Source organism: Chaetura pelagica, unplaced genomic scaffold (genome assembly GCF_000747805.2).
Source record: "Chaetura pelagica isolate M959 unplaced genomic scaffold, ChaPel_1.0 scaffold85, whole genome shotgun sequence".
In the NCBI taxonomy this organism is placed as follows: Eukaryota; Metazoa; Chordata; class Aves; order Apodiformes; family Apodidae; genus Chaetura; species Chaetura pelagica.
The window spans coordinates 5,066,890-5,093,554 of NW_009953505.1; the positions used below are offsets into that span (position 1 = coordinate 5,066,890).

The 26,665-nt window shown below is 40.8% G+C and overlaps 1 protein-coding gene across 1 annotated transcript in view; it reads right to left on the reverse strand.

Moving 5' to 3' along the window:
- Positions 1-6,526: 6,526 nt before the first annotated feature.
- LATS2 (large tumor suppressor kinase 2) overlaps positions 6,527-26,665 on the reverse strand; it is a 42,811-nt gene continuing 22,672 nt past the window's right edge. The window contains exons 2-7 of the mRNA XM_009999408.1: positions 17,303-17,435; positions 12,348-13,885; positions 9,788-10,370; positions 8,997-9,179; positions 7,754-7,860; positions 6,527-7,021 (exon numbers count right to left, since the gene is read on the reverse strand). Coding sequence (XP_009997710.1) covers positions 6,527-7,021; positions 7,754-7,860; positions 8,997-9,179; positions 9,788-10,370; positions 12,348-13,885; positions 17,303-17,435 — 3,039 coding nt within the window. The remainder of the gene's footprint in view (positions 7,022-7,753; positions 7,861-8,996; positions 9,180-9,787; positions 10,371-12,347; positions 13,886-17,302; positions 17,436-26,665) is intronic.

Sequence of the window (26,665 nt, forward strand, 5' to 3'; positions counted from 1 at the left end):
CAGGAATGTGCAGGAAGCAATTTCCTCTGTCTTGGCAAAACCTCTTATTAAGTCAGCTGATTCCTGAACCAGATGTTAAAAATCCCTCCAAGCAATCTCCACACTGAGCAATTACAATTTTGCAGTTTGCCACCAAGTTTCTCACCCTAAATGGGAGATTTTGAAGTCGACTCAGTTTAATAGAAATGGAACACGAGAGTAAAGCACTGTAGACACAGAGGCACTGCAATCAGGACTGCTCAGCAGACTATTTAGTACATCACCTCCAACCTGCTTGGGGTTCTTTTTACTGCAACTTTGAGTAATTAGGCTTCAAGGTTGTGACTGTATTAATTACCAAAGCAAAGCGCAAGACTGTTCAGAACATGAAATTGGCTTTGGGTAGGGAACTACACATGACAGGGATTGCTCTGCATTGCCGTGGCTATGTGAGCTTTGTTTTCAGTCAAGGAACATGAGGAGGCCCCTCTGTCAAGCAGCAACAGCCTGTGGGGACAGGAAAGGTGGAGATGGCTGCTTGCTGTGGGCACCACACGCCGCCGTGCTTGGGCTGACATCTGCCAGGCACTCCACGTGCCGTGCTCGCCTGCAGGAGAAGTACATGTGAGATCAGGTTGTCAATTAAGTTAATTTTAATTCCAGATATTATTTTGACCTCTTTTTTTATTTTTAGAGCTAGTTTAAATTGGCAGGTTCTGTCATGTGGGAAATTGAACATTAAAAAAAAAAAATTTTAAATCCTTTAGGCCTAAATTGGAATGCACAGTTGGAAATTTCCAAGAAATTATATTTCCACAATCTGTTCTGGAAACAGCAAAATGACCCAGCCAGAGCATCTCATTTTTATTTTTATAATTTTGAATATAATGTGCTGTATACAAGACAAGCTCTTGTCCTTTTTATTACATTTTTTGCTTTGACTTTTTGGAAACAAAAGATTTTTATCATTTTTTGGAAGTACGATTGTAAATGCACTGTTTCCCAGGTTTTTATCTATTTTGTCAAGCCAGTACTTTCCTATGAGAAGTGTTTTCTTTGGTAATAAAAACCACTTTGGTTTTAACTTTGCCTCTTTCTGCCCAGTGACTTGGTCTTCAGCAACACAGAGTTCCCCGAGGGAAACAGCCTGTCCCCACCCAATCCCTGGGAATAGAAAGATTACTTTCTTCTGGGATATACTTTTATTTAGATGTATAAAGTGTTCTGGGGCGCTTCACCGACTGGCATTACTCCCCCTAGTGACATGTCAGAGCTGTCCTGCAGCAGATCGTGGTCAACTCTACCAGTGCTCTGCCATTTGTCTGGCACTTCCATCTGTGAAATGGCATCCAGACTCTGGCAGCAAACCCATTTCTCTACAGCTTGGTGGGTGCAGATTTTCAGAAAAGGATCCCTTTCAGGTGAGACTTTTCTTCTGGCTGTGTACTGCTCCTTTCAGTGGTGAGTGAAAGCTGGGGATGTAGTGGAGATAATCTGTACATCAACAACTTTGTAGTAATTCATGCAGCCCTTTAGATATACTTTCTTCCGAGGTCTTTTGGCTGGACTTTGTCTTTCTGTGCATTCCTACAGCCCCAGTACAATGCTTGATCATGATAGGAAGCTTTTGTGCAGTGCCATGATGCCAAGAAGAAGAACAAGCATGCAATCTCCACTGCCGGGCTTGTTTGAAGGGCTCGGAAAGCAGATCTATCTGGTGAGAGCCATCTCCTGTTCCACTCAGCCTCAGCCTCTTGTGCTGGGGGAGGATGATCATTCCCTGGAGACTTTTTCTGGAAAAAGTGCTGGCTGACCAGACCCAGCCCTGGCCGTGAGCCCATGGGGAGTGGGAGGTCAAACTGTGGATTCTCAGAGGTCCTTTCCAGCTGGCATTTCTATGGTCCTATTGTTTATTCACCCCTGGCCCCATACAAAGCCAATGCATCTTTAAAAACCAGCCTAGATACCCACTGCTGTTTCTGTCATTCCTTGTTTGGATCTGGGTATCTGGTCTCCCCAGATTCCACCCGAATGAGTTCCTCCTTTAAAAAGGACTCCTTTTGTTGGAGTTTCATCATAACACTAGGTTAAACCACACTCTACACAGATGCACTTAACTAAGTGCAACCAACCGTTGCACTGAAAAAAAAAAAAAAAAAAGACAAGATAAAACCCCAACCATAGCTACCCAACTGGCTAAGAGTAGGAAAAAAAGAAAAGCTATTACTTGTGACAAGCATAGTCCCAGGACAGTTGATGTAGCCTTCAGAAGCAGTCAGTTTAGGGGAAAAACTCATGGGATCCCAAGACCAAGACCAGGACATGGGATGTGCCTTGCACCCTGCTATTTTTTGGCCCCCTCCGAAGTTTAAGAAACAACTAAGTTTACACTTGCTTCAAGAAGCCCCATTTTCTTCACAAAACTAAAAACTAACAGACACAGGCACAGGTATTTTTCATCTTGCAGAACTGACAGCACAGCACCTGAACTGTGAGAGCTGGCTAGTCAGGGCCTCAGTCAGTCCCATCTGAATTTAACTTGTTCATGTCACCAGGCTCCATTTTCCCCTGCAGGGCTTGGAGTTATTGCTGCATTTGCAGAAGGTGACCATGGCTTTATGGATCAGATCCTCAGGTGACCTTGGTAACAACAAACCCAGGACTCCATTTTTACCGAGTGCCACTCACTGCTCACTCCGCTCAGAACAGAAACCAGAGGAAGGCACAACTTCCATGTTCTTGCTGTAGCAGATTTTTCTGCCAGGAAAAACATTTTGACACATTTTTTTATGTGTGTGTTTTAACGGTTGCTATTTCTACATTATCTATTCCTGAGATTATTTCCTGTGGGAAATATTTATTATTTTTAATTCCAATAATAATTTTAGTAACAGTTGCCATTTTCTGCCAATGTTTCTGCATTTTGAGGTGGAAGCAAATTATATGTTCTAAATCCTTCTTGTCATTACAGTTTCTCTAGGAAAACTTCTAAGTCATTTATTTCATACATCAAAAATTACAGGGAAAAGAACAGCATTTTTTTAATGAGACTGATTTTCCATCATGTTCCAGGCTATTGCCTGCTTCCTGCATAGTTAACCTCATTCTTCCCTTTCACTTTAAAAGTCAAATGCTTCTCTCCCCATTTAGCTTTCATGCTATTCAAGCTAGGTACCTGATGGTAACTTCTACTGGCAGGTCTTTTGCATCCAACTAGGAATGACTTCCTTATCAAGAATTGTTGCTGCTTCTTGGCAGATCTGGCTGCACTGAAGGGTACAGCTATGAAAGACTGCAGAGGCCCTTCCTGTTCCTGTGCTACTGGCACCCTTGCATTATGTATTTTCCATTCCAAAACCAGCAATTACTTACATTTTTTGAGGTAACTACTTAGACTTTATTACACATGAGAAGTGGTGTTACTGCCCATATGTATCCTTGCTGAAATCCAGGAATTAAATTCTCGTCTTGCCGAGATCAGCAGCAGGTTCCGGCACTGACTTAGAAAAATGAGGATTGCATCTCAAATGTCACCCATGGCCTTAACTAACAACACTACTTCAGAATTAATAAACCCCTTTTCAGTCAGAAATAAGTAAACCCGAGGGTTGGAAGTTTGCAGGGGTTTGTTTGTTTAGGGTTCTTTTTAAGGATTTTAAATTTTTTTTAAAAGCAAACATTGAATTGACGTAACTTCCTATAAGAAAATATTAAATGTTTTTTTGCAGGAAGTTCAGCAGAACCAGGAATGCTTAGAACCACTATACAGAATATTGTTTACTTATCCAATTTTCATTAAATTTACTGCACATTTCTATTTACCTCTGAAATGGCTGCAAAGGATGTGAGCCTTCCAGAGACAGTGTCAGATAAGCTGGAAAAGATTTGTTTTTTAAATGAGTTCTTCTTTAGGTGAAATGGGAGTTGGCTTCTGTTCCCTGCAGCCTCAATGAGTAATATAGTCGTTGTGGAAACACCTGTTTCCTTCCGGGCCAGGCTCTCCTGTTTTGCTCAGTTGCAAAGACTCCTTATTTGCAGATGAATTCTTTACATTTTAGAAATAAATCAGCTGCAACAGCCAGAGGGGGCAAACACACTGGTTGTGGCTGCCCTGGGAGAGCCACCACTGCAGGGAAAGCAACTCCTGACAGAGGAAGCCACCTACTTAGCAGGTCACACCAAAGCAAGTGGCACTGGGAATCCTGCCCCTTATTATCAAGGGCCATGAGAGAAGAAATTGCCTTGATGTACCCAGAGATCCCACATCACATGCTGCAGGAGAGGAGAGATTTGGATCCCATGTTTGTAACTCAGTCCCATCACTAACATCACAAAAACAAACCCATTAGAAGTCCTACCTTAAAACAGGCAGAAACTATCCCTTTCAAGAACACATAACACATTTTAGATTTTGATTCAGATTTTTAATAAATTGTGCCAGTAGAAGCTTTCAAAGGCAATGATATATCAATAAATAACAGTTAAATTGAGTTCCTGAGAAAGAACCTACCACATGGAAGAATGTCAGATAGATGTAAATAACAAAAAATGGCATTACTATATAAAAAAGCAGTAATACTGAATCTTACATGAACTGTCACAACACAAGCACTGCATACCTCAGAACATTCCTTTCATACAAATGTAAACAAATACACGATCATTTTTGTTTAGTTTAGGCTGATGAATTTATATGATGTTGCTTAGATATCTAAACAATGGATAGGATAGGATATGCTAAAACATTAAGGAATAATATGTGGAATAATATACGGAAAAAATAATGAAGCTCCAGATTTAAAAATAAAATAAAGCAAAAACACCTTAAAGGAGTGCTTTCCTCAAATGTTATTATGTCAATCACTTTAAATAGGACTGTTACACTAATCTGAATTAAGGATTTTTGTGTGTGTTTACTTACTTAGTTATATATAATATATATGCAAATATGTATGGCTTAATTATCTTTAGTATTCTGATATCACCTTGAATAATTCTCACTTATACATATAAGAAAAATGCATATTTTAACATAGTTAAGAATGGATACTTCAAAATGTGCCTATAATTTGACAGAAACGCAGGACTATTGTGCTCCATCACAGCAACACTTTTACCTGTAGGCAACAGGACAGAATGACCTATGAACAGTGCCAACATTTTCAGATGTCAGTGCCTAAAATATCAGGATACTAAATGGATACACTGTAGGGATCCAATGTCTGTGTCTAGAAAAGCCATGTACCTCCAGGTTCCAGAGGTGTCCACAGAGCTGCACGTGCTCAACACCAGCCTCATGGTGCCTGGGATCTCGGTGTGTTCTGGCAGCACAGCCCTAGACATTCTGTTCTGAAGGTGCTGAGCTACGTGTCTTATTACTGCAGCATGAAACATGGACACTGTGCTGCTTGCTACGTGAATAAACCCAATCGAGGCTGTTGCCAAAGATCAGCTTTGTAATCATGGTCTTGCTATTGCTCCTTTATGGGGAAACGTGTGCGCCGATGATACAGGTTTACTAAAATGATCTATTACATCAGACCACAAAATCACTATTCAGTTATAACCTTTGCAATCTGTTTTACAAAATTAACGTTGGATACAATCATAAGAGGAAACCACCCACACAATACATTATCAACACATGGTTTAAAATGGTCTAATTTTAGACCCTTAGTAAAAATGGATCCACAGGACCTGCCTGTGAATGGCAAGAAAAGGCCATTTCAAATAGAAAAACACTGCTCATGCAACATTCTTCACACACTAGACAATGAAATCACACCCAAATTGTCACTTGCTCACACTTTCTATAACACTCCAATAAGCAGAAGGAAATAAAGCAGCTTTAAGATTATGTCACAATTTTGAAATGTGGAAAATACATATAATAAACAAAAATCACGGTGCGAATACAATGGCATCAGTAAATTTAGAAAATTAGAGAGTAGTTTGTGGTTGTTTTGTTGGTTTTTTTTCTTGTGTTTTTTTTTTTTCTTTCTTACATTATTGCACAGAGACCTTTCATCACATGTTCTTCAACTTTATGCATCTTCCTAAATGTGAAATAAGTGCTATGGATAAAATAAAAATGTAGAAAAGAAGAACAGCAGCATGATTTGTCAAAGTTAATCCCTATAATTTAGTAGGAAAAAAATCCCTGCTATAAACAAAATATAAGTGCTCTTTATTTATTTAAAAAATAACGCTGACAGTTGCAGAAGTCTGTAAATGTTAATCTGAGTAGGGGGATGCTGACCTCAAATAAATTAGGCCTAGAAATGACCGACTGCTGGCCTTGCAGATTTTGGTGAAGACCAGGATTTCAAGTGTATTTATAAACAAAGTTATTTACAGTAAAACTGACCAGAACTTTAATGAGTGCCATTTTTAGGACCTGGCCCTGCAAACTTCTGACTTCCCAGGATGACTCCGGCCTCAGCTGAAGTTACACCTGAAAAGAGCTGTAGGATCAGCTCCTAAAGGATCAGTTAAAGGCCCTACTGGATTTGAGATTAGTCTTATCTGGAGTTCTCTATACAATAATTTACACATATACAGGCTGACAAGCTCCAGTCTGATCCACCACACCTTTGTCTTCTACATCAGATTTCTCAGACTGGCCAACTTCCATTCCAGAAGGTTTGGGATACCTGAATGGATACCCGTTGTCATCAAAGAACCTTCGGAAAGTAAACTCGTAAAAAGCATGCTCTGTGTGTTTGCTATTGGACGACGCTAGTGGATCCCATGTCCTGGTGCTGTCACCACTAGCATCATTCCAAGGACTTTCCTCTTCAACTGGATCAAAATTTGACGTGTCCATTGGATGGCTGATCTTTGGAACATAGGGAGCTGGCTGCCTACGAATGTCGGTAGAGAAGTCCATAGAGTGAAAGAAAGAATGGGCCTTAATATCATCTGCTCCATTTCTTCCAAGCCTGTCCTCAGCAGCACAGCAGAGCTTTGTGATGAGATCAGTTGCCTCAGGGCTTAGCTTGATCTGTGAGGGAATGTGCAGTGTGCTTTCCCAATTTATCACCTAGAGGCAAGAAAGGTATTAAGCAACTTTAATCCTGTAAACAGAATCCTTTCAATTGTCACCATTAACTGTACAGAATATACACAACTGGTCAACTCACAGTCTGTCAAGTTATTTTAGAGGTTCAAGAACCCAAATATTAGATTGCATCAGCTGTTAATAATTACTTTAATGACTCAAGAAACATTGCTGGATAGCAGATAAAAGGACCAATTCTGTTTTCAAAAAAGACAAATTCCTTTCTGAATGCTTCCATAGTCTGACTTGAGAACATATTCAGTTTACACATGACTTCCCGGAAGGACTTCAAGGAATTACTATTTTGTCTCCAAAACATAAACTCGAAAAAATGGTCATGAAATACACCCTTTCTAATTAAAAAATACTCACTGCTTGACTTCAAAACACTTAGGTTGCCAACTGTAATCATCACTGGTATATCAGCTTACTCAAACCTGGTACGCACTCTAGGGAATTTAGATGGATGAACTTTGCTGCGACTTGAAAAACTAATAACGAACTATGCAGTTGGACAAGTCAGTTCTAGTCTGATACCATCTTCATTGACTGAGAAAAGATTTTTCCCTGCATAAAACTATTTAAAAAACAGGCTTTTGTAATCACTACTACTTTCTCTAGTGAAACAAGAGGGGACAGGCCTATGTATGGAGGAGAAGGGAAGGAAAAAGGTTAAATTTTGCTACCACAGATTGGAATTTTTCCTCAACTTACCTTCAGCTGGGTTTCTGTGGGTGTAGGAGCCAGAAAAGGAGGCTGTCCCACTAACATCTCAAAGAGGATCACACCAACACTCCACCAGTCACAGAGCTGAGTGTACCCTAAAAGGCAAGTCAAAAGGTTGTCCTCCACTAACCAAAAAGAATGTGTATAGAGCTACTTGCAATTAAGTACCAAAACATAGAGCAGAGATTTCTGTCTTTCCTCAGACAAAAAGTCTGTGACCTAAAACCAAAGGAGACCCAATCCACCTTCATAATAAAGTTGCTTCTGCTTGCTGACCTGAATTCTACTGCTGTCAGTAAAGATTTAGTCCTGTTGTCTGGGAATCTTTCTGAATAAATGTATTTCTCAACAAAAGTGAGTGGTGAAATAACATAACTAGAAAGAATATTTTTTTTGTGCCCTGAAGTTCATGCCCCTTGCAAGTTCCAAGCAGAGGAACAATTTCAATCACTTAACTGCTGTAACAAGACAAATAACGTGTATGTATGAGATCTCTGAAAAAGGAGGATTTAAACACTGATTTCAATGAAGATTTGTGTTACTGGGTGATGTAGGGTACAATGTGAAATCTCTCAACTTGAAAAAGATCGGGCTTACTATCTGACTTGCAGAAAACTTTGAACATCTACTGTCCTACAGTGACCATGATGGGTTCTGCATGGATAGCCACCAAGACCTGTCTAAATTCGTCAAGCCAAGCTTTTGAGTGCAGGATGGCCAGTGTAAATTGTGGAAGATTTTTTGCTGGATTTCCCTAAAATTCTGGCTGGGAATCTGGAGGATGTTTCCACCAATTTGCATCATCCATATTTAAGTGGCCCGTCTGAATCAGCGATCCAGAACCATCAGCTCGCTACTTGCTAGTCTATGGAAACTTGCTAGTGGTCATAGTCATACTCCATGAGTACAGGGAATCTGCTTTACACCTGAAACATACAGTTTCAATTATATGTATATATAAACATCTGACACATTTATCAGCAGTCTCATTCAAAGGCCTCAGAGTGTAGATATACAGACACACAAGCTATGACCACCATCAATGTCAGCAATGTAATGCTAAACAATGAAGCATGTAGAGAAATCTTTTCTTCTTAATCTGAGCTAAGTGTTTGTGGCCTTCAGAATTACTATCTTTCCAAGTAACAAGCTTCCTTAAGGCAGGGAGGGAAAAGAAAAAAAGTATTTCAAAGCATCAATCTTCATCAGCAGAAAAATTCAGGTTACCTACCTTTACGAAGAAGGACTTCAGGAGCAATATAATTAGGGGTTCCAACTAACGAGTGGGCTAGACATCTCTGATGCTGCTTCTTAGCTCTTTGTTCCAATGTCTTCAGCCTATCTCCACATCTACAATTGGACACGTCATCCCAAAGGTCACTGGGCTCCATGCTGTCTTGTCTGATATGGCTCCCTTTCAAATGGGAGAGAAAGTTTACATTCATTGCCATAAAAAACAACATACAGAGAAAAGTATTTCTCTAGATCTAGTTGTACCATCTTCTACTCTCATTGAAGAACAGCATTTAAACTTTAAACCCAAGGCATTTTCTTGTGCCCTCCCCTTCATAATTGGTTTTCCATAGCCAACAAAATGTCTCTGTCTCAGTGGAAGGAAGCATGCTCCCATATGGGAGATACAGAACAATGGAGCATATTTAGTTTAGCCAGACCAATTGTTTATGGCCTTCCCGCCAACAGACACCCATATTCCCAAAAGGCACATGCAGGAGGTGCATGGACTACTTTAAATCTGTGATTAAATTATTTCACCATTGAAACTGAAAAATGGCTGCTACTATCGTGATCAGTCAGATTACTGACATGGATTTGAACAGCATTTGAAAAAAAGGATTGGAAATAAACCAATTGAATGAGTTGAAACAGCCCCATCATATTGTCATTGACCCTTTGCCAATGTACACACTTCTGTTTTCTGAGCTGGCATTTCTGCCAGGAGGTACTTGTTTGTTTCAAAAGAAATAATGCAGTATCATCACAAATAAAGCCTAAGAACACTACCTTTCTGATAGTACTTTGAATTGTGAGTCCATCTGAATCCAGTACACAATCCAAAGTCAGTCAGTTTGATATGCCCATCAAGGTCTATAAGAATGTTGTCAGGCTTGATGTCTCGATGAATAAATCCCATTTTGTGCACACTCTCTATAGCCAAAGTGAGCTCTGCAATATAAAATCTAGCCAGACGCTCTGGAAAGACCTCCATTCGAATCAGTAGACTCATCATATCCCCACCAGGGATGTAGTCCATCACAAAGTACAAGTTGTCTTTATCTTGGAAGGAATAATAGAGTTTAACCACCCACTCATTGTCTGCCTCAGCAAGTATGTCCCTCTCTGCTTTGACATGAGCCACCTGGTTCCTGTTGAGCACATCTTTCTTTCGCAGAGTCTTCATGGCATACAGGGCATGGGTATCCACTTTGCAGGCCAGACATACTTCTCCAAATGCACCAATACCCAGAGTCTTGATTTTCACAAACATAGATTTGTCCATTTTGGCCCTTTTAAGTCTGTTGTAGTTGGACTCCTTCTGGTAGAGAATTTTCCTCATTTGTTCCTGTTCTGCTTCACAAAGGCCAGCCTTTACAAAGGAAAGCAAACCACAAGAGCTAGTACTGTTACATTCATAGCAAGAGAACAATAAACTAGCATTCCAAAAATGCATTTCTCAGAAAAATTAACCAAGAACCAGAAAAGATGGATTCACAAGAGAGATACTCTCTTGTCTGCCTGTTGAGGTCTTTCTGAAATACTGGAAAATTCACTGTGCCCTACCTTGTTACCTGAATTTGCCAAATCTGAGATTGGTCTGCCTTTCTCATTTGACTGAACAAAGAGGCATGGGGCAATACTGTCAGAGAGGAGAATGTAACAGAACAAACCCTCCACCAGCACATCAACTGAAGCACTTTGGAAGAATGATTAGTGCCTGGTGGGAAGGGGCAATGGGGAGGAGTACAGAAGGGGTTGAAGCTGACTGATTTAGCAGACTAGAAACCTAAGCATATGCCCACAGGGATGCTGCTTAGATTGATTTAGTTTCACATCTGTAGTCTAGGTCTTTAAATATATATGTGGGCAGCCAGACTATGCCGTGAGATCCCTACGGTATAAAAAATGCAATCTGTATGAATAAAAGATTGAGAAAGTCTGCAGAAACTTGCAGAACAGGCAGGATGAATGTTCAGACTGAAGGCAACAGCTAAATCAAGTCATATTGTTTTTAAAATGTAAGGAAAGAACATAAAATGAACTATTTATTGCTTTAAGGTAAAATAATTAGTGTGTTGTGTTCTTGGTTAATTCTGGTATAACGAGATAGTCAGATAGCCAAAATCTCCTGAGTTCATATTGTGTAAGTCCAGCCAATGAAAAGGTTGCTAGGGGAAGGAGTTGTTTTTGTTTATAGTTGAATTATCTCTGAGTTATGAAGTGAGGAAAAGCTGAAGAGTCAGAAGAGAAGAACTAAAGCAATTAACTGCTGTTTTACTTCTCCAGAGATCATTCCCTATCTCAATGTCAGGAAAATATTCACTGAATCCAAGCAATGCAACACAATCTGTACTTGCAGTGAGGACAAACTAAGTGTCACTAAAATAATGACCTTTCAGATTTTAGAAGCATGTTCATTTTATTTTAAACCCACAAACAAATAGCTGAGTTTTCAGGAGCATTCTGAGTATCAGCTTAATTGGTTCTGTAAATTGTCTTGCTAGGGAAGACAGGGTAGTTAATTATTATCCATTATGCATTAATAGTAGCTCTCCTCAGAATTCATCCTTAAATACAAAAGTAGACTAGTCATATTCTACTCATGTATGGGAAAAAAGCCTCTCCCACATTTAAAAATTAAAAACAAAACTGCCAGAGCAACCATCAAAAGTTGGCAGCTTTGTTTTAAGCAGCCCTATGAGTGAATCAGCTGAGGCTTGACAGCTACAATTAGGCATGAAATATGCTCTCTCTCAAAAGAGCACCTCCCTGAGACCTGCTTCTAGAAAAAGTTCTAGCAAGGGTCCCAAGAGTTCAAGCTGGCTAAGATGTGATTACATCCATGATCTTATTACTTACATGTGTTCAACAGACAACTTCCAATCAAGTATTACATAGTCGTCTGAAAATATGGCACAGTGATTATACTGCCAAGTTGAACCATGGCTTTGGTGAATCAGTGGCTATTATAGAACAGGGAGGAAGAATTTAAGCAAAGATCAACTTTTCAGAGTGTTGCAAGAGCTACCAAAGTACTGCCAGTATTAACTGGGCCTCAAACTTGGTTTCTGAGTTCTTGACTATGCAAACTTAATACTTTCCTACTATGGGGGTTTGCTTCATTTATTTTTCTACCATGAAGATATATTATTTCACATCACAGGTTTTCCAAACAGCCTCCAAGACCTGCATCCAAGCTTCTAAGTGCAAATAATCCAGTACGGGAAGGTGTTGGCTACCTAATACTTCCAGTGGAGTCTGCCTTTATAAATTTTTTGACTGATTAAAAATAGTAATAATCAATTTGACCTGATTAGCTTTATTATAACAAAACAAGAATAATTACTTTAGCCATTTCTTGCTCCAGCTGTAATCTTCTGTTAATTTTCTGCTGGTAGGTCTTTATGACATTTTCTACATGTTGCTCCATGTAGAACTTGAAGGCAAAAGGTGAGTAGCTCTTTATTCGGGATTCTCGCTTTTCCTCATCTTTGCCATTTTTTCGCACAGGCACCGGAGATGTCTGAATCTGTTTCTTATCCTTGCTTGGTTTTTCAGCTTTAGTGTTCTTGCTGCTTTTGTCATTTCGCTCACTATTCTCCTCAGCCTTACTACATGTTGAACTGGGGACTACACGGATGGTCTGCTCCACACCCATGCATAAGCAGTTGATATCGAACTGCTCAGAGCTCCCGGGAAGCAACAAATGCTTGGGATATGGTGGTGGTGGACACCGCAGTTCCTGGTTACTGTAATCCACATCGAGTTGATAGGCATTAGCTGCTCCAACAGGTGGCACATGCTGCTCCATGATCTCCAAGCCATCCACAGCTGGTGCCTGTGCAGGTAACCAACCAGGATGGGAAGGTCCCACTGCAGTCTGAGGCTCAGGTCTCATCACTCGCATGCTCTTCACTGGCTGGAGAATATGAGCAGATGTGACTGCTGTGATAGTATTTGGAGATGTAATTGAAGGATCGGGTTTTCCTGGAGGGACCTGTCTTATAGACACTGTCACTTGTGGCTGTTGCTGATGGTTGTTAAAGGAATTTGTTCTGCTTGGCACTGTGGCATCAGGTCTGAAGGATACATGTTGCCGTGGAGATGTTTCTATTCCTGGATTTTGTAAAGAATCTCGTCGTGATGGTGTTGCTGCCTGCCACTGCTGAACTTGAGGATTATTCATGTCATAGAGATCCATATTTAGGCTATTTCTAGATGGAGTTAATAAATTTTGTGGTGGACTGTCTGAAAAATCATTAGCAAAGGCTGGACCTCTAGATATCACATGCATTTGATGAGAAGAAGGACTGGTCTGTTTGTGATGAGAATGTGATATATACAGGCTTGCTGGTGCCTGCTGAAATGCATGACCAGAATTATTCTGAACAACTGCTCCTTTATTTGGGAGACTGGTGTATCCTCCCTCCTGCTGCATCTTGTTTTGGAAGGACGGACTCCGCTGAACACCATACCCCATAGGTTCCCCCTGCACCATCATGTGCTGTCTACTGTAATGTTGACTGTTGGAGGCATGGGATGCCTGCAGCTGCAAAGCTTGACTGCTGTGATTAGCCACCGGATAATTAATCACAGAAGACTCAATATTTGGAGGATATGTTTTCTGCTGATGGCTTGCTGGTGTGCTGTGAGTGCCTACTCCAGAGGGTCGCTGTACAGGACCACTCAGAGCAGTAGACTGTGAAGTAGAGATCAAATAGTCCATGTATGGCCTTGGAACTTCAGGAAGCATATTTGCACCTTCTGCTCCAAAGCCTGTCCCTTCATAGGCTGCATTACTGATCTGATGGTAGGACGGAAAAGATTCGTTTGATCCTTCAAAGCTTGGCCTGCGGGCTACATTATTTGGCACAATACCCTTTCCTTTATAAAAAGAACACAGAAGAATGTTAGGAAACAACTCAGGTGAACCAATTACTTTGCATTATTCATCCATCTATACATACACACGCATGCAGAGCACGTAGGGAGTACATGTTATAAAAACACCCTTCAAAATCTAAATTAAGCACTCTGAACATTTAAAATTATAGGTGCCAAGTATTATTACTGATAATGAGCTACTGGCCCACAACACTGCTCATGCCAGGAATCATAAGGGAGTTCTACCAAATAATGAAAATAGAAGCACAAATTCCTTAACTGTGAAATAATCACATTACACTACAGCATTTTTAAAGCTGGAACAGTATTACCAGTGATTGGTTACAGACAGGAGGAAGCTACACAGCAGGGGGTTAAGTACAACACCAATGGGAGAAAAAAAGCTCCTGGAAGGACTGTCAATGCAACTCAAAGTCAACATTACTATAAGCTACTATGTCATCACATAGTCCACATCTTCTGTTCAGTGAGTTCACTGCTCCTGCTGGGGATCTGTTTACATCTCTGTGTTCCATCATTCTCAAAATTCCTCATTTCCCTCTCTTTCATTTGCAACAAAGCCATCACACAGTTTGTCCTCTATTCTTTCCAATGTGTTGGACACAGAGTATCCCCTCAGATGATTACTCATCTTCCATCTGTTTGGAAGGCAAATCTTTCAGGGTGTCAACATGTTAATCTTAGCTTGAAGAATGTGCAGAGACAAGATAGCAGCATTCCTACACTGGAAGTGTCAATGGTACTTTTCATCAGTTCTTTGATCTGAGGACAAATTGCAGGTGTACAAAGCACTGGCTGTGCTAAAAAGACAAGGACTCTGTGTTGTCACTAGTTTTTGTTCCCCCTTTGGTTCTTTAGCTCTCACAAATTACAGAACTTGGCCCATATATGCCTGAACAATTTCCTTTTAATATCTGGACTTCACAAGGTCCCCAAGAAGAGCTGTATTGGGCCAACAGGCTTGAACTCTGGATTGGAAGCTTTTCTGATTGTTTGTATGACAGCTTGTCCAGGTGCAGCACACTAGAGCACAGCTGTTGACTCCTCACCTGCATAGACACTACCCCGCCATACACAGACACACAAGGATGTATGTGTTACTATGATAGGTCTATACACCATCTCTCCACTCTGAAGAGGAAGTTCCTTTACTAAACTACACTTTCAAAAATTACACAATACTCTGAAAAGGAATTAGTTTGGGCAAATAATCAGTGTTACTTTAAGTGAAATCCATAATTGACAGTTCTTTTTCCTATGATAACACAAGGCCATGCTTATCAAGGTTGTACTTATAACAGCATTCCCTGATGGCTTATCTGTTGGGACATAGTGAGATGCACTGATGAGGCTGTGGCTATCTAAAGTATCCAAAAAAGTGTCTATTGTGGCCTGGAGGAGGAAGGCAGCCATAAGACCCATCTCTCCTCTCTGTCAGTAGGACTCATGCTGAGCCTCTAAGGCAAACTTACTTTTTTTTTCCCTATCAGAGGCCATAAAGGAAACTAGCAGAAATAACTGTCCTCCTTTGGGACACATACTTGAGTTGTGCAAGGAATCCTCCTGATGTCAAGAGAGACATGACATCCACCCCCTACATTTGTACACCAGTAAGTCTGCTCTGGTCTGATGGAGGAATACTTGGATTTGTAAAGATACTAAACGTGGCAGTAGCAGATTAACTTTTTTTTTTTTTTTTTTTTTTTTTTCACACATTCCCATCCAACAGGGTAACAGTTATGACTATCTCTTGCCTGTGAACATTTTGGATCAGTGTGTTCTCATGGGATCATCTGTTTTTATACATAGCTCTCTGGGCCACAGCAATATCTAGTAAGTTTTACTTAAGTCCTGACAGTATGATGAAATACATTTTAGCTTTACTACTGAAGTCAAAGCAGGACAAAACCTAATAATCTGAAAATCCATCTCCCTACATATGGAATTCAAAAGCAAAATAATTAAATCCTCAATCTCATTACATGCTTCCTAACCAACTAGAGGAGTCCTATGCTATCCTAGCACAGACAATGTCACACCAAACAAATCAGTGTAATTTTGCGGCACCTCAAGCAGGGAAGCATCAACTGCACGATATTTAAGTTTCACATTCTGCATATCCTAAAAGTAAAAGCAGATAATAAAAGAGGAAATCTAAGACTGATAGAAAGGGCAGAAGCATGCATTCTTTTCTATCACATTTGAAGCTCTATTCCTGTGACTGACCACCTGGAAAATGAGGTCCTTCTCCTTTTCCATCTTCAGAATATGTGACTATTCTCAAGGTCCTCCAGGAAACAATTGGCTTTACTGAAGACCGCCCCTTCCTGTCACGGAATTTCTCTTTGTAAACAAAATAGGCTTTCTCTTCCTCAGCTTTCCTAATCTCTGGACACGTCTCTCTATCAACTACTCCAAATTTAACCGCCTTCCAAACACAGATTTTCAATTTGATCAAGAGGCAAGAAGGAAGGTGCTGCTGAGGTGACCAAGAAATCATATGTATCTTGTGGAAATCACTTGCACACAGTAAACTCAATGTGACCACATTGTAATCAGACTGATTGAATGGATTAGCTAACATCAACTAGTCCAACATGGACAAAACCTTTTAAGTCTAAATGTTGCTGCTGACACAAGGGAAGATTCTTGTCCAACAGAACAGGCCCCTGACAACAGCTCTCCAATCCACTCAACCCTTCATCCAGTAACCCCTCTGCAGCATGTAACACTGTGATTACACAGGTTCAGCCAGTCAGAGGATGGTTATTTGTCTGCTTGGTCAATTTTTGAAACCTAAAAGGAACAAACTATCAAAACCAGTGTGTATCCTGATCACAGACCAAAAGCATTCTGCAGTGCTGTAGCAGCTAATACCCAAATGGAAACAACTCTTGCAAGACTTTTTTTCAGCTGTGGTCTGATGTTTGCTGATGAGGCCCAAATCCTCCCATTTGCTAATTTACATGAAACAGAAAGCAGGGATGAGTGGAAAAAACTTCTGTCTTCCTGGTCCAAGCTGTTTCTCTGGTGTACTCACAAGGATGCTAAGATGAATGAATTTGTGTTAAGTGAGCTATCTCACAACTCCATAGCAATTACTTATGTACAAGCTTTTACTCTGCAGTAAACTTGAGATGATGGAGGTGATCTGCACTGAAGAATAAATAGCTTTGTGTTTAAGAAGGTGAACTATAAAGGTGCTCTTGTAAAGTGGGTGAACTGTGTTCAGCTTTCAGCCAAGCTCACCCTCCAGGGCCATGTTCACATCACTGTCTCCTACAAGAGTACTACTGAATTCTGCCAATCCACTACTTCTGACCAGTAACAGCTTTACTTTAAAAAATAGCTTATTGCAAGAAAGAAGAACATGATTTTTTAAAAGTTCATGCTTACCTGGTGAGGTCTGCTTAATTACACGTACTATCTGTTCATTCCTAGGATCCAAGTAGCTCATCTTACTGATATACTCCAGAGCTGCCTCAATACTTCTGCTACCTGTCTGCTTCAGTGCTCGGACAGCCATCTCCTGCATAAAGCAAACAAGAACAGAATCACATTGAGACGAAACACAAGCACTGTACTGCAGGCTACAAAGCAGTAAACATTCTTACATTCATAGAAGCATTTTGTAATTCACACAGATCATAGCTGCCTGAAGCCAAATGGACTCATATATTGAAAAAATATACATACCTTATATAATTAAAAAATTAAAAGAAGAAAATAAAACATCCCCACAACCTACTTAGGCTCTGGCAATTACAGAAGCATCAAACTGAAATGCGTACTTTAAGATTCCTTAAAATAAACTTTGAATCAGGTCTGGAAAAGGCAGCATAGTTTGACATATGATGAAACAGAAAGAAAAATTTGGCTTCTGGTATTTGAGAGCATGTGTCTTAGTCATACCTGAACACAATAAAAGTGTTAAGGTTTCACAGATACGACAATAAGCTAATTAGTTGGAGTTATTTCTACTGAGCAACTCCCGGCCTCACTAGAGTCAATGGGGAAGAAAGATTGCTGTTTTCAGTACAGCTGGGACATCATTCACTAACTGTTTGGAAAATGACTAGCACAACAAACTGCCTTTCACATTGTTAGTCTTTTTAGCTGTATTTTACTGGGCACACATCCATCACTAAGAAGTTAATATGGGTGCCAGACACAATCTGAAAACTAAAACTGAGGTTAATACAAATGTTGTTGTTAAATGACTGCAATGCAGCCATGGTTAGTGTCCTCTGCTGTACAGTCAAAGAGTCACGTTCTTCTGGATTCTGTTTATACACTTACTTACAGCTCAGGTATATGGAATTCCTTTCAACAATTACTCTAGCCTCTGGTTGCAAAGCAAAATTCACATATCCTTACAAAGCTGTGTGGCCTTTTCTGAAATGATGGAGAGAGTGAAATCCATAGCTTTAATGCTAAAATCCCATCACTGAACTTCAGCTATCAGAAAGTTAACTACTTAGTCAAAAGTAGTTGCTGAGAATCTTTCTATAACTACCTTCCAAAAGGCAATTAATTAAAAAGATGTAACAGGAGATAGTCTGACCTTTGGCGACAGAAGGTTAGAAGACTAATTTGAACTGGTCTCCTACCTCTCAGATGGCTAAAGTTGGATGAAATAAACGTCACCATCAAAGACTTGCCTGCAAATGTCAGTATCCTAATATCTTGCTACTGTAGCGCCATTTTTAGGGGAATTCTGTCATCACAACCTTCCCACTGAGCACTGAATCAGATGTTTGTGCCTTTTTGGCTGGTATTACTGACTACAGATGTGAGGGCTGGGTTGGCAGAAGCCCACTGCTCTTCCACAGGGCAGTTCTGCGCACTGGCTAGCAGTCAGGTAGCGCCAAATGTGCGCCCTTTTCCTGTATCATCTGGAGCAAAGAGCAACTTTGCTTGAATGAACTGCAAGTACATGTAACAAACTTGCTAATCACTTAGCAAGGGAGGATCATCTCAGATGACACTAATTCACACTTAGTACACAGCCACATGCTGGCACTTGGCATTTCGCTTCGCTTAGCTCAGTCCCCTCCTACTCCCCCCAAAATGGCAGCATTTTCTCCATTACTCAGAGGTTCTGCTTGGGGAATAGCTATAGCAAATTTGGATATTTTTCCTACAATTTATGACTCATAATTCATAGAAAGGCAGTAGTTGGTTTCACATTTCCTATAGCTGAACTATTTCACTGGCATCAACACATTACTAAGGGCAATTTTAAATCAACAGAAAACTATTATGTATGAAGGAAAGAATTTCCCACAATGTTTTTTTTCCTTTCTTTCTTTTTTCTTCTTCTGGATACATTTCTAAAGTATTAGCAAATTCACATCCTAGTGCTAAGCATTCTCATCATCTAGGGACTCTGGACTTTACAGCTCAGTTCCAGGAGGCTGCTAACACACTCTAGCTATTTACACCAGATGGATCTAGCCATAGATCACAAGTCTTAACGTTTCCTAAATCAAATGTGCTCAGTACGCAAGTCTGAAAGCTCTTTTGGGTTGGCTTGGATGTTGGGGATTTTTTTATTTTGTCTGCAATGGAGTACCAAGAGAATAAATGCTTGGTAAGCAATTATGTTAATGATTCATATGGATCCACTTCTCCCTCTCTTAGCTGTGCTGACTGTATACAATTCAAAGGGACTAAAATAGGTTAGTTTATCACCAGCACACTGGTATCATCTCTGAAAATAATCCTTTCCCCCTTCAGATACTGTGCCACTACTTTCTCCTCTTTTGCCATCGCCTATGTCAGAAAAGCAGAGTAAAAATGACACTAGTCAATTTGAAGCTGCATGTTTCACCTTCAGCAGGTATGTTAGGGAATTCACATATAATCCTCAGTGACGGAGAACAGGAGGGAGAAAGCTCAACACATTTCACTGTGGGCTGTACAAAAACCTAGAGTGGCCAGCAAGAGCTTGGGACAGGCATCTGCATGTTGCTGGCAATCTCAACACTAGAAGCTCCCAGTGCAGCAGCAGCCCTGTGCTCCAGCTCTTCGCCTCTCATCTTTCATTAGGTCAGCTCCGACCCTCTGAAGGGTTTTCTCATTACATACCCTGTTTGCTTAGCATTTACTTTACTGCTGGAAAAAATTAAGTCATTTTTTTTTGCGGTTCAAAAGAACACCTGTGATTCCACCATACACCATTCATAGCTTTGGCCCTTTCCCCTGTAGCTATCATGATACACAACCCTGGTTTCTGAGATTGGTTCTGGAAAGTCTCACATTATCTCCAAGAAAAAGGAGAGCAACCTAGAAAAAATAAACATTCCACATACAAAAGGAAAGGTGGTTTTCTTTTTTTAATCAGATGCAGATTGCCTATAGAATCATAGGTTTAGGTGGGAAGGGACCTTAAAGATAATTTTGTTCCAAACTCCCTGCCATAAGCAGCAACACCTCCTACTAGACCAGGTTCCTCAAAGCCCCATCCAACTTGGCCTGGAACACTTACAAGGCTGAGGCATCCCCAGCTTCCCTGGGCAACCTGTTCCATTGTCTGACCATCCTCGCAGTGAAGAATTCTTCATAATATCTAATCTAAATCTGCCATCTTTCAGCTTGAAACCATTCCCCCATGTCCTATCTCTACAAGCCCTTGTAAAAAGTCCCCCTCCAGCATTCCAGTAGGCCCCCTTCAGGTACTCGAAGGCTGGACTATATCAATGTAATTCTTCACTCAAATCCCTCTGGGGGCATGTGGATACTCCAGGAGAGTGGAGGGCAACAAGAAGCTCCAGCACTGTTATAGCTGACCTTTGGCCTCCACTGCATTTTTTTCCCCATAGCCATCCTCGATGCCCACAGCTCTCTCTGGCAGCCCCATGAAGAAGAATCTGCTCATTCCAGCACCTTTTTCATTAGGGATGGGGGCAAGCTGATGCATGGCTGAGGCGATCAGAAGGCCATGCTCTGTATCCAAGGTGGACATTGGCTGATGGGGCATAGTGGCCCTCTCCTTCCTATATGCAACACAGCAATAAGCTCTGCTGAGCAAGGGAGTGCAGCTGGGATGAGGCAGCAAAGGGCTGGCCTCCAGGAGCTTGCTGAAGGAGAATGTGGCTCCTTGCTGGGAGCAGGGGCCAGAGCCTAGGCAGCATCTGCTGGAAATCAATGCAAGAACTGTTTTGAAGGATGGGGAGAAGTGCAGAAGATGGATTAAGCAGTGTCAGTCATTACACTTGTTGGACAGCACAGGCTTAAGTGAGATGGAGCATGTTTGTGAGAAGCAGCAAAATGGCTCAAAGACAGAAATCAATGCCAAAATCTTGCAAACTGTAGACAGTAGAAGGGCTGAGGAAAGAAGAGGAAGACACTGACAGAGGATAAAAGTCCACAGCTACACTGTCACAGCTGTATTGACTTCACATCACCCTAAGGTAAGTATGTTTTAGAAAGAGAAGGGAAAAAAAGATTAAAAATGAGACATGAAAAAAAAATATTAAAAAATCCACTCAGAGCTGTATCCAACACCAAAACATTCCAAGGAGGCACAGGATCAAATCCAGCTCCCACTGAGGTCAACAAAGATTTCCATTAACTGCAAGGTACACTGCATCAGGCCCTCCGCTTTGGATCATTTCCTTTTCACCAGGCCAAAAGCTGTCAGCCACAGTATGGTTTGCGAAACCTGGCTGCTAGCTGTGTTCTGCTAACCCCACAGCCAGCTGCCAGGCTGCAAGGAGAAACACAAGCCACTGGCAGTGCACGCATAAACCACAAGGGAACGGAGTAGTCCTGGCCCAAACTCATTCTCTGCATTCTCTGTATTCTCTTTGAAAGATTCAAACATTTCTCTGCACAGGGCTTTTAGGCACCTTTTTGCTTACAGACATCACTAGCTGCTGGTGTAAAGGGGAAGAGCTACAAGGGGAAAATGTGCTTTTGCTATTAACTCTCATGATTTTGTAACTAATGTTACAGCTGCAATATAAAAATGAGATTTCAGCAGTCAGCTGTGGTTCTGCACAGATCTAATGGAAAACAAAAGTCATGCCACGAACCTTGAAGCAGACAGAGGCAACTCTGCAGGATTCAAAATTTGTGGGTTCGCAGAGAAAAATAGGGAGAGGGGTGTTTTCCAGCTAGTTCCTACAGTGGGCTACCCAAACCAGACCACTGCATGGTCAACATGCTCTCTGTTATTTCCCCAGTTTCATGCTGGTAGAAGGCAGCTTTCCCAGAGGTTTCAAGATTTTGCTAAAATGAAGGCCACCTTTGAGCTCAAATGCTATACAGGGAAAATCCTTGTTTATCAGTAAACAGATATTTGGATGTGTGCATATACAGACTTCATCTGTCTCTGTGCTCTGCAGGCAATGTGAAAGGCTTTCCCCATTTTACCCTCCTGCCTGGCTGTACTCCACCAGCATTGGCAGAGCCTTGCGTTCTTGCTGTACTACCAGGTTGTCCAGCAACATTTTTCATTCAGAAAGCTCCTAGTTGCCAAGATGTATTTATCGTCCAAGTGAAGATTGCACAAGAGGTTACAATGAGTAAGACTTTTTCCCAAGAACATTGTGTCTGAAGGAGACAATAGGTCCTCCAAAATTTGGCAAGGGTAATTAACTGCTAACAATAAAAATTAATTACTTGCTCCCCATTCACACAGAAGGATGGGCAACAGATGCAGGAAACAGATACAGGTTCCCTGCGGAAGGGAAAAAACTAAAGCTCATGCCAGAAGAGATGGTCCAGAATTGATTACAAACCTTTCTGCGATAACCCACCATTGTAGGAATTTTCATTCATGATTTTAAACATGCAAACCCAAAGAAATTCAGGAAACAATGTGTACAATGTGCTCTGTCAGAATAGCTGCAGCCCCACAGAACTGAGAAACTTATTTTGTAATATTCCCTATCTGTAATTATTCTCTAGTTGGATGCTTCAGCCAATTTTCTACTCTACTTTTGTTTTGTCTGTTTTCAGGTTGCTAACACCAGGGGCTAAATGTTGCACACAAATTCCCATGTCTAACTATAACCCTGATTAAAATATTCTAGCCACATAATTAAGAAGCTATCCAGAGAATCATTACCACTTTTCAGTTTTAGCATATGAAAAAAAGGAAGAGGAAATCAGCACTGGCAGAAACCAACTTGTTTACTGAAGGATGACCTAGTCCATTCACAAACCACATAAAACAATGTATTCTGCTCCCCACTGCTCCTCTTGTAAAGCTCCTCCAAAGCTACACTGCTTTGGTGGTGATATACCTTCCTCTTAACCTTCAGCTTAAATTATGCAGGGTCAGTTTATTCCCTCTGCCTTTCATTTTTACTGCCTTTTTACTTCAACAGCTCTGTTGTTATGTACAGGTCGCAAGGCCCCTTCATCTTAAGGAATGCTTGCAGCTTGGCCTCCTGGACTAAACAAGCCACATTCCTTTAGTTTTCTCTTGTAAAATAGGCTCTTCATTCTCTTTATGGCTGTATTAGCACATGTCTGTATCAAGAAAGATCAGACTGGAACATGGTTTTTGTAACAGTGGCACATACCATTCATCATGACATTCAGTGATAGAAAAGTTATCCTTATTCCTTTTCTTTGATTTTGGCAGAAGAAGTTTCAGTTTGGGGCTTTAATCCCATTTTACAGTCCTTCCTTACAGCATTTCTTTCCTTTGTACTCCTGAATTTACTTCCAGTTCTGGTAGCACTCCAGCCCTTAAGGTCATCCATTATTTTGGTAGGATGCTGCAGACCTGCTTTGCACTGACTGCATTTTCAGAGTCCCTCCCTCCCTCCTTCCCTCCCTTCCATGTAAGGCAATTAAGTCCAGCCCAAAATATTCAACTTACAGTAGTACTGTCCTGGGCAAAAAGATGTTGTCAGTTCTCTTGGCTCCCAGGATAAAAACCGTCATATCTCTACCACCACAAACCAATACTGAAATAAGATTACCTTAATCGTCTGAGCCACAGGACATGGCACATTTCCTATAGCTATGGATGGAATGAGGCAAAATAGAACAAAAGTAACTAGAGATTGAGAAGCATCTCTTGATGATCAAGATTATACCTGTTCAAAAGGTTTCCAGTACCTTTTCAGCTTTAAAATAGCTCTGAGTGATTAAAAAGCAAACCAAAAAAAGCAAACCAGACAAATGAAATCAATGTTAGTTATCACATTATTTTTTCTATTTTACTAGCCCCAGTGTTAACGCAAAATTCTTTCCCAAATATCACAAAAACCTCAAAATAAAAGGGTCATCATGATATTTCTCTGTTTTTCCCAGCTCCTTTTCTTTAAGTTCATGACTAATCAAAACTATTTAAGTTCTTCCAAGAGAAAAATCCTAAACCTCTACAGACTCAGCAGCACAAAGAACGTACATATGTACAAAGAACAACAACTGTAACACCTTCACTAACCTGGAAAGTGAGAGAGAGGAAAAAAACCAAGAGCTGAGAATAGTAACTGGAAATATGACATAGCTCCTTAGCAGGTGTCTCAAAAGGCACCAGTTATATGAAAATACTTTTTAACACTATGCAATTTATGTCAAGTAGCAGCATATGACTTTTTTTTTTCCCCACTGTACTTTTAACTGAACTCTTAGAGTACATTCCCCCACAGCAGCTCCTTGTAAGACACTTTGCTTGGCCATCAGTGTCTCACAGAGAATGCCTGCCATTTTACACTACAGACCTTGTGTTCCATGAGTTGTTCAAATATGGCTCTTTGCAGGAAAAGGAGAGATACAGATTTCAGGCTAAAAGCCAATCCAAGGTCTCAAAGTTAAGACACTTGGAAATAAACCAAGCATGGCTGCTCCACATGTTTCCAAACAAATGCTTGTAGAATGAAGGGATTATTTATAACAAGGCATTGCCAGACAAAGAGCATGTATGTAAACACTTCAAGAAGCTCTGATGAACTATTCAAGAGATTAAATATGTTTAAACAAAAAACACACATGCACTGCAATGTCAGTTTTCAAATCCAATGAGAACCTTTTTACTGGGCAACACCTGTTATTTTACAGGGAGTACATGTGTATGTACAGACACATGTAGATATTATGTGTGCCTATCTGTGTATCTGATTTTGTTGAAATTAATCTAATTTCAAGTAAGCCTGTGAACCCTTTGAAAGCAAAGTATTAAAAAAAACAACACCTTCTTTCATGAAGAAATAAGGCTCTTATCTGCATCACCAGTCAAACAAAACAAGTAATTTCATTATATATATATTTACATATACACATATTTGTTATAGCATTTCTGTAAGCATGTCAGGCACTCTGGAAAGGGTTTGGAAAGTGGAACACCTGCAGGAAAAAGTCCTGCCCCAGGCAACAATGAAGCCCAACTGTCATAAAAGATCAATTACAAACAGGCAAGGAAATAAAGAGAGGCCATGGCATTAACAACAATAACGTAAACGGAGTTAAGATAATCACTACCCATAATGAATGCCATTTTCCCCCCCTTTTCTTCCAAAACCAGAGCTGAACCACTCTGTCCCAGCCAGGACAAAGACATGTGAGGAAGGGGAGCACAGGGGAGAGAGCCCCATCATGGAGGCAGCTTAACAGACAGACCTGAGGAACAGTGTCAAAGAGCCTCCTCTCCCTGTCCCCTCTGGCCTTGGGAAAAGCATATCTGTGGCCGAAGAGCTGATGGTAGAAGCTGCAAGTTATTTGGCTTCTCCAGATATTTGGTGGAGTGACCCTGTTAGTACCCAAGATGCACAGTAACTTGCTGTCTACCTCTGAGGCCCTGATGCCCCTTTCTGAAGGAACCCACTTTTTCTCAACTTTTGAGGGAGCAGAGACTCTGATCTAGCAATCAAACTTGACCAACAGTAACAGGCAGCAGTATTATCTCCCTGAGTACAGAAAGTCCCCATTCTGGAAAACACACACTTCGCATCAGATCCCACACCAGAACAGAGGCATAAGAAGTGAGCATAAAGCACTGAGTTTTGAACACATGTAGTACTCTAGGACTACCTATATACCAGAATTCACAGGCCAGGTTTACATTAAAGGTAAAATAAGGGTGATGGGAAAGTGTGTATTTGTACATCTTTATGCTTGAGGTATCTCCTAACTACACAAAATCCTTTCTGCTGTGATGGCATCTGAAGCTTTCCACACTGTGCTAAGCCCTTCACAAACACAAAGGAAGAATCCTATTCTAAAAAGTATTTCTAATTAAAAACAGAACAATTGTATATACAGCTGTAACTGTTCCTCATTACTCTTTAAGTCTGCTCATTGGAGAGCTATTTAAACTATTTAGAGTTCAGCCTAACCAAATTACCCATGGCGGCTGCATCAACATAAAAAGTTCTACCAATCTCTCCTAATCTCTTCTCAGCACTGGAAAAGACGAAATCAAACCAGGAGCACTATTACATGCTAATTCTGAAATCGTATAATGAGGCCAAATCATGTTATATAAACAGCATTTACAAATTACTGCATTGGCAGGTTTATGCTGCAGAGCAGCACAGAACAGCTTTGTTTACTTCATGCATGTGGGAATGCACGTGCACACACATGCAAGTGTGCACACACATAGCTCCTTTCCAAAGCTGCTACTCTACTTCCCTGAAATTCCCTCACTTTGGTGACAGGAACAGAGAACTTCCCACCCCTCTGGACATGGTCTATAGCAGGTTCAGCCTTTGCTCCAGTTCACTCCTGTCCCTCCTGACTGACAGCCACTGCAGTGGCTGGCACAGCACTGTCACACAGGAACTCCCCCATATG